The following is a 12,237-nucleotide window of genomic DNA, read 5'->3' as shown; positions in this document are numbered from 1 at the left end:
TGGGTATGGACCCATCATCCCAGTCAGACTCTAGACAGTGGGTATGGACCCATCCACCCAGTCAGACTCTAGACAGTGGGTATGGACCCATCCACCCAGTCAGACTCTAGACAGTGGGTATGGACCCATCCACCCAGTCAGACTCTAGACAGTGGGTATGGACCCATCCACCCAGTCAGACTCTAGACAGTGGGTATGGACCCATCCACCCAGTCAGACTCTAGACAGTGGGTATGGACCCATCCTCCCAGTCAGGCTCTAGACAGTGGGTATGGACCCATCCACCCAGTCAGACTCTAGACAGTGGGTATGGACCCGTCCACCCAGCATAGCAGAGTCTGAGGAAGCATTCATTGCATATAAAGATTTACAGCTCTTGATTTGTTATTTAGGCCAATAGCCAATCCATTCATCACTCTGTCACACGATAATGACTCCACAAGAAGTCATCAAACATTTTAACGCCTTACAACTGAAAAGCTTTTGCCCATAAACATGTCCTAACAAAAGCAAACCCCTGGCTCGACAACAACACTATTCACCTCCCAGAATAAGTCTAACTACTCTGATATAAAAGCAGACATAAAATGTGACATGATTTGCATCAGCTATCTACAATCCTTTTGTTTATTTTGACATGACATAGTCAATGTATCTCCACCCTGCCTTCCCTTCATGTTGGATGTCTCTGTATTTTCTGTATCTTATTACGGTCGTTGAATATACTTTGACTTTGTCCATTCTTGTTGTCTGGAGTTGACATCATAGCAATACAATGCAACAAATCAAATCAAAGTTTATTTGTCACGTGCGCCCCGAATACAACAGGTGTAGACCTTACAGTGAAATGTTTACTTACAGGCTCTAACTAATAGTGCAATCAAGGTATTAGGTGAACAATAGGTAGGTAAAGAAATAAAACAACAATAAAAAGACAGGCTATATACAGTACCGAGGCTATAAAAGTAGCGAGGCTACATACAGACACCGGTTAGTCAGGCTGATTGAGGTAGTATGTACGATGTAGATATGGTTAAAGTGACTATGTATATATGATGAACAGAGAGTAGCAGTAGCGTAAAAGAGGGGTTGGCGGGTGGTGGGTGGCAGGACACAATGCAGATAGCCCGGTTAGCCAATGTGCGAGAGCACTGGTTGGTCGGGCCAACTGAGGTAGTATGTACATGAATGTATATTTAAAGTGACTATGCATATATGATAAACAGCGAGTAGCAGCAGATGCATTCTGACAATAAATTGATGAAGACGTTCACGCCATCTTTGATCTGATCTGAATCAAACAGACAGCTGATGGATTTCACGTCTGATTCCATCACCATGCTTGATGTCTGACCAATTAGCATCAAATCCACTTCAGATATTGAGATCATAGTTTTACTTTAGATGAACATATCATTAGGATGATATTTCCCTTTTGGAGACTCAGATTAAATCCTTACTATAACATGGAGTTCGTTATGTCCTTGTTATTCTCCTGCCTTTTGAATAAACTTCTTAGCCATTTTCCTAGACACAGATAAAGCTTTCTTCTGAACTAATAAGCATGCTCAATGGAGAATCTCAATTGAAATTGATGTTTATTCTAGGACTAGGCTTGGTCTGTGTCTGGTGTAACTGGTTCCTGGTGTCTGGTTAACTGGTTCCTGGTGTCTGTGTCTGGGTAACTGGTTCCTGGTCCCTGGTGTCTGTGTAACTGGTTCCTGGTGTCTGTGTAACTGGTTCCTGGTGTCTGGTTAACTGGTTCCTGGTGTCTGTGTCTGGGTAACTGGTTCCTGGTCCCTGGTGTCTGGGTAACTGGTTCCTGGTGTCTGGGTAACTGGTTCCTGGTGTCTGTGTTTTGTCTGCATTCTTTGTTTAACCTTGTTATTGCAGCAATGATCTCAAATCAAAATCAAATCAAATCAAATCAAATTTATTTATATAGCCCTTCGTATATCAGCTGAAATCTCAAAGTGCTGTACAGAAACCCAGCCTAAAACCCCAAACAGCAAGCAATGCATGTGAAAGAGGCACGGTGGCTAGGAAAAACTCCCTAGGAAAAACTCCCTAGAAAGGCCAAAAACCTAGGAAGAAACCTAGAGAGGAACCAGGCTATGAGGGGTGGCCAGTCCTCTTCTGGCTGTGCCGGGTGGATATTATAACAGAACATGGTCAAGATGTTAAAATGTTCATAAATGACCAGCATGGTCAAATAATAATAATCATTGTAGTTGTCGAGGGTGCAACAAGCACGTCCGGTGAACAGGTCAGGGTTCCGTAGCCGCAGGCAGAACAGTTGAAACTGGAGCAGCAGCATGGCCAGGTGGACTGGGGACAGCAATGAGTCATCATGCCAGGTAGTCCCGAGGCATGGTCCTAGGGCTCAGGTCCTCCGAGAGAAAGAAAGAAAGAGAGAAAGAGAGAATTAGAGAGAGCATATTTAAATTCACACAGGACACCGGATAAGACAAGAGAATACTCCAGATGAAACAGACTGACCCTAGCCCCCCGGCACATAAACTACTGCAGCATAAATACTGGAGGCTGAGACAGGAGGGATCAGAAGACACTGTGGCCCCATCCGATGATACCCCCGGACAGGGCCAAACAGGCAGGATATAACCCCACCCACTTTGCCAAAGCACAGCCCCCACACCACTAGAGGAATGTCTACAACCACCAACTTACCGTCCGAAGACAAGGCCGAGTATAGCCCACAAAAATCTCCGCCATGGCACAACCCAAGGGGAGGCGCCAACCCAGACAGGAAGACCATGTCAGTGACTCAACCCACTCAAGTGACGCACCCCTCCCATGGACGGCATGGAAGAACACCAGTAAGTCAGTGACTCAGCCCCTGTAATAGGGTTAGAGGCAGAGAATCCCAGTGGAAAGATGGGAACCGGCAAGGCAGAGACAGCAAGGGCGGTTCGTTGCTCCAGCCTTTCCGTTCACCTTCACACTCCTGGGCCAGACTACACTTAATCATAGGACCTACTGAAGAGATAAGTCTTCAGGAAAGACTTAAAGGTTAAGACTGAGTCTGCGTCTCTCACATGGGTAGGCAGACTATTCCATAAAAATGGAGCTCTATAGGAGAAAGCCCTACCTCCAGCCGTTTGCTTAGAAATTCTAGGGACAATTAGGAGGCCTGTAGGTTAGCAGTAAAACCTTGAAATCAGCCCTTGCCTTAACAGGAAGCCAGTGTAGGGAGGCTAGCACTGGAGTAATATGATCAAATTTTTTGGTTTAGTCAGGATTCTAGCAGCCGTATTTAGCACTAACTGAAGTTTGTTTAGTGCTTTATCCGGGTAGCCGGAGAGTAGAGCATTGCAGTAGTCCAGCCTAGAAGTAACAAAAGCATGGATTAATTTTTCTGCGTCATTTTTGGACAGAAAGTTTCTGATTTTTGCAATGTTACGTAGATGGAAAAAAGCTGTCCTTGAAACAGTCTTGATATGTTCTTCAAAAGAGAGATCAGGGTCCAGAGTAACACCGAGGTCCTTCACAGTTTTATTTGAGACGACTGTACAACCATCCAGATTAATTGTCAGATTGAACAGAAGATCTCTTTGTTTCTTGGGACCTAGAACAAGCATCTCTGTTTTGTCCGAGTTTAAAAGTAGAAAGTTTGCAGCCATCCACTTCCTTATGTCTGAAACACAGGCTTCTAGCGAGGGCAATTTTGGAGCTTCACCATGTTTCATTGAAATGTACAGCTGTGTGCCATCCGCATAGCAGTGAAATTTAACATTATGTTTTCGAATGACATCCCCAAGAGGTAAAATATATAGTGAAAACAATAGTGGTCCTAAAACGGAACCTTGAGGAACACCGAAATTTACAATTGATTTGTCAGAGGACAAACCATTCACAGAGACAAACTGATATCTTTCCGACAGATAAGATCTAAACCAGGCCAGAACTTGTCCATGTAGACCAATTTGGGTTTCCAATCTCTCCAAAAGAATGTGGTGATCGATGGTATCAAAAGCGGCACTAAGATCTAGGAGCACGAGGACAGATGCAGAGCCTCGGTCTGACGTCATTAAAAGGTCATTTAACACCTTCACAAGTGCAGTCTCTGTGCTATGATGGGGTCTAAAACCAGACTGAAGCGTTTCGTATACATTGTTTGTCTTCAGGAAGGCAGTGAGTTGCTGTGCAACAGCTTTTTCAAAAATTTTTGAGAGGAATGGAAGATTCGATATAGGCCGATAGTTTTTTATAATTTCTGGGTCAAGATTCGGCTTTTTTAACTCTCTGGGGTATGTGGGACGATTTCGTCCCACCTACGTAACAGCTACTGAAATTCCAGTGGCGCGATTTTTGAATCGTTAGAAATACTATTACTTCAATTTCTCAAACATATGACTATTTTACGGCTATTTAAAGACAAGAATCTCGTTAATCTAACCCCACTGTCCGATTTCAAAAAGGCTTTACAACGAAAGCAAAACATTAGATTATGTCAGCAGAGTGCCCAGCCAGAAAAAATCAGACAGCCATTTTTCAAGCTAGCATATAATGTCACAAAAACCCAAACCACAGCTAAATGCAGCACTAACCTTTGATGATCTTCATCAGATGACACACCTAGGACATTGTGTTATACAATACATGCATGTCTGTTCAATCAAGTTCATATTTATATCAAAAAACAGCTTTTTGCATTAGCATGTGACGTTCAGAAAACGCATAACCCCCGGCAAACTTCCGTTGAATTTACTAACAGTTTGCTAAATTACTCACGATAAACGTTCACAAAAAGCATAACAATTATTTTAAGAATTATAGATACATTACTCCTCTATGCACTCGATATGTCCGATTTTAAAATAGCTTTTCGGATGAAGCACATTTTGCAATAATCTAAGTACATAGCCCGGCATTACAGGGCTAGCTATTTAGATACCCACCCAGGTCAGCATCCACCAAAATCACATTTCCTATAAGAAAAATGTTCTTACCTTGCTTGTTCTTCATCAGAATACACTGCCAGGACTTCTACTTCAATAACAAATGTTGGTTTGGTCCCAAATAATCCATCGTTATATCCAAACAGCGACGTTTTGTTCGTGAGTTCTAGAATGCTTCTTCGCGGTCCCGCGCATGGCGCATTGGCGTGTCAAAAATGTCTAACTATTCCATTACCGTACTTCGAAGCATGTCAACCGCTGTTTAAAACCAATTTTTATGCCATTCAACTCGTAGATTAGTGATAATATTCCGACCGGGAGTATGCATTGAGCCTAAACAGCCGAATAAAATTTCTCCTCAGAAGCGACTCATGCACGCGCATCATTCAAAGGTCCTCGGAGCATCCACTTACAAAAGGCGATAATCTGTTTCAACCTGAGGCTCCCTCGTAAACCTTCAGTTATTTCGCGGGCTCTGAGAGCCTATTGGAGCCCTGGGAATTGTCACGTTACAGCTAAGATCCTTACTTTTCAATAAAAAGATGCAAGACGCACGACTCCTTGTCAGACAGGGTACTTCCTGCTTGAAACCTTGTCAGGTTTTTGCCTGCCATAGGAGTTCTGTTATACTCACAGACACCATTCAAACAGTTTTAGAAAATTCAGAGTGTTTTCTATCCAAACCTGAACAATAATATGCATATTCTAGCTTCTGAGTCTGTGTAGGAGGCAGTTAAAAATGGGAACATATTTTTTCCAAAATTCTCAATACTGCCCCCTACCCCAAACAGGTTAAGAGAGGCTTTATTACTGCCACTTTTAGTGAGCTTGGTACACATCCGGTGGATAGAGAGCCGTTTATTATGTTCAACATAGGAGGGCCAAGCACAGGAAGCAGCTCCTTCAGTAGTTTAGTTGGAATAGGGTCCAGTATGCAGCTTGAGGGTTTGGAGGCCATGATTATTTTCATCATTGTGTCAAGAGATATAGTACTAAAACACTTTAGTATCTCCCTTGAGCCAAGGTCCTGGCAGAGTTGTGCAGACTCAGGACAATGGAGCTTTGGAGGAATACCCAGATTTAAAGAGGAGTCCGTAATTTGCTTTCTAATGATCATGATCTTTTCCTCAAAGAAGTTCATAAATGTATTACTGCTGAAGTGAAAGCCATCCTCCATTTGCGAATGCTGCTTTTTAGTTAGCTTTGCGACAGTATCAAAAAGAAATTTCGGATTGTTCTTATTTTCCTCAATTAAGTTGGAAAAATAGGATGATCGAGCAGCAGTGAGGGCTCTTCGATACTGCACTGTACTGTCTTTCCAAGCTAGTCGGAAGACTTCCAGTTTGGTGTGGCGCCATTTCCGTTCCAATTTTCTGGAAGCTTGCTTCAGAGCTCGTGTATTTTCAGTATACCAGGGAGCTAGTTTCTTATGACAGATGTTTTTAATTTTAAGGGGTGCAACTGCATCTAGGGTATTGCGCAAGGTTAAATTGAGTTCCTCGGTTAGGTGGTTAACTGATTTTTGTCCTCCGACGTCCTTGGGTAGGCAGAGGGAGTCTGGAAGGGCATCAAGGAATCTTTGGGTTGTCTGAGAATTTATAGCACGACTTTTAATGCTCCTTGGTTGGGGTCTGAGCAGATTATTTGTTGCAATTGTAAACGCAATAAAATGGTGGTCCGATAATCCAGGATTATGAGGAAAAACATTAAGATCCACAACATTTATTCCATGGGACAAAACTAGGTCCAGAGTATGACTGTGGCAGTGAGTAGGTCCAGAGACATGTTGGACAAAACCCACTGAGTCGATGATGGCTCCGAAAGCCTTTTGGAGTGGGTCTGTGGACTTTTCCATGTGAATGTTAAAGTCACCAAAAATTAGAATATTATCTGCTATAACTACAAGATCCGATAGGAATTCAGGGAACTCAGTGAGGAACACTGCATATGGCCCAGGAGGCCTGTAAACAGTAGCTATAAAAAGTGAGTGAGTAGGCTGCATAGATTTCATGACTAGAAGCTCAAAAGACGAAAACGTCATTGTTTTTTTTTTTGTAAATTGAAATTTGCTATCGTAGATGTTAGCAACACCTCCGCCTTTGCCGGATGCACGGGGGGTATGGTCACTAGTGTAACCAGGAGGTGAGGCCTCATTTAACACAGTAAATTCATCAGGCTTAAGCCATGTTTCAGTCAGGCCAATCACATCAAGATTATGATCAGTGATTAGTTCATTGACTATAACTGCCTTGGAAGTGAGGGATCTAACATTAAGTAACCCAATTTTGAGATGTGAAGTATCACAATCTCTTTCAATAATGGCAGGAATGGAGGAGGTCTTTATACTAGTGAGATTACTAAAGCGAACACCGCCATTTTTAATTTTGCCCAACCTAGATCGAGGCACAGACACGGTCTCAATGGGGAAAGCTGAGCTGACTACGCTGACTGTGCTAATGGCAGACTCCACTAAGCTGGCAGGCTGGCTAACAGCCTGCTGCCTGGCCTGCACCCTATTTCATTCTGGAGCTAGAGGAGTTAGAGCCCTGTCTATGTTCGTAGATAAGATGAGAGCACCCCTCCAGCTAGGATGGAGTCCGTCACTCCTCAAAAGGCCCGGCTTGGTCCTGTTTGTGGGTGAGTCCCAGAAAGAGGGCCAGTTATCTACAAATTCTATCTTTTGGGAGGGGCAGAACACAGTTTTCATCCAGCGATTGAGTTGTGAGACTCTGCTGTAGAGCTCATCACTCCCCCTAACTGGGAGGGGGCCAGAGACAATTACTCGATGCCGACACATCTTTCTAGCTGATTTACACGCTGAAGCTATGTTGCGCTTGGTGACCTCTGACTGTTTCATCCTAACATCGTTGGTGCCGACGTGGATAACAATATCTCTATACTCTCTACACTCGCCAGTTTTAGCTTTAGCCAGCACCGTCTTTAGATTAGCCTTAACGTCGGTAGCCCTGCCCCCTGGTAAACAGTGTATGATCGCTGGATGATTCGTTTTAAGTCTAATACTGCGGGTAATGGAGTCGCCAATGACTAGGGTTTTCAATTTGTCAGAGCTAATGGTGGGAGCCGTCGGCGTCTCAGACCCCACAGCGGGAGGAGTAGAGACCAGAGAAGTCTCGGCCTCCGACTCCGACTCGCTTAATGGGGAGAACCGGTTGAAAGTTTCTGTCGGCTGAATAAGCGACACCGGTTGAGCATTCCTACAGCGTTTCCCTCCAGAAGCCATGAGAAAGTTGTCCGGCTGCGGGGACCGTGCGAGGGGGTTTATACTAACGTTATTATCTGTACTTGCTGGTGGCACAGACGCTGTTTCATCCTTTCCTACACTGAAATGACCCTTGCCTAACGATTGCGTCTGAAGCTGGGCTTGCAGCACAGCTATCCTTGCCGTAAGGCGATCGTTCTCCTGTATATTATAAGTACAACGACTGCAATTAGAAGGCATCATGTTAATGTTACTTAGCTTCGGCTGTTTGAAGTCCTGACGAACCATGTCCAGATAAAACCTCCGGAGTAAGAAAGTTGAATGAAAAAAGTTGAGTGAGGGTAAAAAGTAAAAATATACGGTAATGAAAAAGTAAAAACCGTTAGGTAGCAAAGTAAGATCGGCAACAAAAACGCACAGCAGCGTAAACAAGTCTCTGGGTAAAAGGGATCACCTTTGACATTTAACCTTGTGGTGATGAGATGCTTCATGTTGCCACGTGGTGGTGAGATGGTAACTAAGTAAGCAGGATCAATGTCTATTATAAATATCTTCTACTAAATGTAGCATCTAAAGTTACATCCTAAACATGACAACATGGAAATAAACAAATAAAAAAACAAAAAAACAAATGAATGGAACATAACAGGAAGTTTATCATGTAATATGTCCATAACTAATGTGTTTTCATGGACCATGCACACGGTAATTGCATGGTTCTCTTCAATAGGATCCATTAGAAATGCTCCTCATCCTCTCACCCTTGTCAACACAGTACATTCAGTGGTTGTCCATTGGGATGCACACAACACTGACTCCACTATGTCCACTAGATTAATCATTTTGGAAGGTTGACATCAATAGCAGGATTGGAGGAAGTTATTGCATGGATTGAGTTGTTCCGCAAAAATGTTCAATGTGATTGATATGTTGTTCTTGTCCACAGGGATTCCAAGGAAAGACAGGTCCACCCGGCCCAGGAGGAGTTGTTGGTCCTCAGGTAAGGTACTATAGGTTTACTACAGGTAAGACACTATAGGTTTACTACAGGTACTATAGGTTTACTACAGGTAAGGTACAATAGGTTTACTACAAGTACTATAGGTGTACTACAGGTAAGGTACTATATGTTACTATAGGTATGATATGTTACTATAGGTACTATATGTTTACTATATGTACTATAGGTTTACTACAAGGACTATACATTTACTACAGGTAAGGTACTATATGTTACTATAGGTACTATAGGTTTACTATAGGTACTATAGGTTTAGTATAGGTACTATAGGTTTACTATAGGTACTATAGGTTTAGTATAGGTACTATAGGTTTACTATAGGTTTACTATAGGTACTATAGGTTTAGTATAGGTACTATAGGTTTACTACAGGGACTATACATTTACTACAGGTAAGGTTCTATAGGTTACTGCAGGTACTATAGGTTAATATAGGTACTATAAGTTTACTACACGGACTATAGGTACATACATGCACTATATATGTTTACTATAGGGACTATAGGTTACTATTGTTGTAATAGGTTTACTACAGGTACTATAGGTTAATATAGGTAATATATGTTACTATATGTACTACAGGGACTATAGGTTTACTACAGGTACTATAGGTTTACTACACAGGCTATAGGTTACTGTAGGTACTATAGGTTTACTAGAGGTACTATAGGTACTATAGGTTTACTACAGGTAAGATGCTATAGGTTTACTACAGGTAAGGTACTATATGTTACTATAGGTACTATAGGTTTACAACCGGTACAATATGTTTACTACAGGTATTATAGGTTTACTACAGGTACTATAGGTTTACTACAGGTACTATAGGTTTAGTACGGGTACTATAGGTTACTAGAGGTACTATAGGTTTACTACAGGTAAGGTACTATAGGTTTACTACAGGTAAGGTACTATATGTTACTATATGTACTATAGGTTTACTACAGGTACTATAGGTTTACTACAGGCACTATAGGTTTACTACAGGTAAGGTACTATAGGTTTACTACAGGTACTATAGGTTTACTACAGGTAAGGTACTATATGTTACTATAGGTACTATAGGTTACTATAGATACTATAGGTTTACTACAGGGATTATAGGTTTACTACAGGTAAGGTACAATAGGTTTACTACAGGCACTATATGTTACTATAGATACTATAGGTTTACTACAGGTACTATAGGTTTACTACAGGAACTATAGGTTCACATAGGTACTATTGGTTTACTACAGGTACTATAGGTTGCTGTAGGTACTTTAGGTTTACTACAAGTACTATAAGTTTACTACAGGTTCAGTATTCCCTGTGGCTCAGTTGGTAGAGCATGGTGTTTGTAATGCCAGCATGGTGTGTGCAATGCCAGGGTTGTGGGTTCGATTCCCACAGGGGGCCAGTACAATTATTTATTTTTTTAAATGCATGAAATGAAATGTATGAAATGTATGCACTCACTACTGTAAGTCGCTCTGGATAAGAGCGTCTGCTAAATGACTAAAATGTAAATGTAAAAATGTATTATAGGTTTACTACAGGTAAGGAACTATAGGTTACTATATGTACTATAGGTTTACTACAGGTACTATAAGTTTACTACAGGTAAGGTACTATAGGTTTACTACAGGTAAGGAATTACAAGTTACTTTAGGTTTTCTACAGTTAAGGTACTATAGGTTTACTACAGGTAAGGTACTATAGGTTTACTACAGGTAAGGTACTATAGGTTTACTACAGGTAAGGAGCTATAGGTTTACTACAGGTAAGGAGCTATAGGTTTACTACAGGTGAGGAGCTATAGGTTTACTACAGGTAAGGAGCAATAGGTTTACTACAGGTGAGGAGCTATAGGTTTACTACAGGTAAGGTACTATAGGTTTACTACAGGTAAGGTACTATAGGTTTACTACAGGTAAGGAGCTATAGGTTTACTACAGGTGAGGAGCTATAGGTTTACTACAGGTAAGACACTATAGGTTTACTACAGGTAAGGAATTACAAGTTACTTTAGGTTTTCTACAGTTAAGGTACTATCCTGGAACTATTATGGACATTATGGACTAAATGTAGCACTTCTTGGTCCACAGGTAAGTAAACATAATAAGATACATTTATGAAGAACTTTTCAGATTGTTCAAACATACTTGCATTATCCAGATCTCACGTCATTCACTAGCAGAAGTGATAGAGTACATGTATAATATTGGCGTCTGTCATAGGTTTGGAATTATCTAAGGGTCTTATGTTATGGTAGAGTGGCTCATGCCTCTACCAATGATGCCCATAATTTCTTCTTCTTCTTCTTCTTCTTCTTCACTTCCTACCAGGGCCCCACAGGAGAGACCGGTCCCGTCGGTGAGAGAGGTCACCCTGGATCCCCAGGACCACCCGGAGAGCAGGGTCTTCCTGGCTCTGCTGGCAAAGAGGGAGCCAAGGTAAACATTCCTAAAGACCCACCTCACTGGAATAAACATGACAGCTCAACAGATCTCCAGAAGTCCACGGCTCTGACCAAAACATATATAAAAAACAAAACAATACTTGATACAGATTATGCCTAGTCCTGAAATAAAGCGTGAACAATTGGAGAATCTCCACTGAACATGTTTTTGGTCCAGGAATGTAAGCATGAAGTGTATTTTGGCAGACAGCTGGTGAAGTTAGCAGATGGTTGGGGACTGAGGGTTGGGGAGTGGTTGAAATCCCATGCATCCCGATTGCCAATATAAAATCAAATCAAAGTTTATTTGTCACATGCGCCGAATACAACAGGTGTAGACCTTACAGTGAAATGCTTACTTACAGGCTCTAACCAATAGTGGAAAGAAAGGTATTAGGTGAACAATAGGTATGTAAAGAAATAAAACAACAGTAAAAAGACAGGCTATATACAGTAGCGAGGCTATAAAAGTAGCGAGGCTACATACAGACACCGGTTAGTCAGGCTGATTGAGGTAGTATGTACATGTAGATACGGTTAAATTGACTATGCGTATATGATGAACAGAGAGTAGCAGTAGCGTAAAAGAGGGGTTGGCGGGTGGTGGGTGGGAAACAATGCAGATAGCCCGGTTAGC

General features: G+C 41.9%; 1 protein-coding gene across 1 annotated transcript in view; it reads left to right on the top strand.

Annotated features, from left to right (window-relative positions):
* The window catches only part of LOC115195250 (collagen alpha-1(XI) chain), a 181,933-nt gene that overhangs the window by 107,924 nt on the left and 61,772 nt on the right, over positions 1-12,237 (top strand). Inside the window, exons 35-36 of the mRNA XM_029755026.1 lie at positions 9,086-9,139; positions 11,488-11,595. Coding sequence (XP_029610886.1) covers positions 9,086-9,139; positions 11,488-11,595 — 162 coding nt within the window. The remainder of the gene's footprint in view (positions 1-9,085; positions 9,140-11,487; positions 11,596-12,237) is intronic.

Source organism: Salmo trutta, chromosome 6, assembly GCF_901001165.1.
Source record: "Salmo trutta chromosome 6, fSalTru1.1, whole genome shotgun sequence".
Taxonomy (NCBI): Eukaryota; Metazoa; Chordata; class Actinopteri; order Salmoniformes; family Salmonidae; genus Salmo; species Salmo trutta.
The sequence above is the reverse complement of the archived record's forward strand: the minus strand, read 5'-3'. Positions and strand labels throughout refer to the sequence as shown.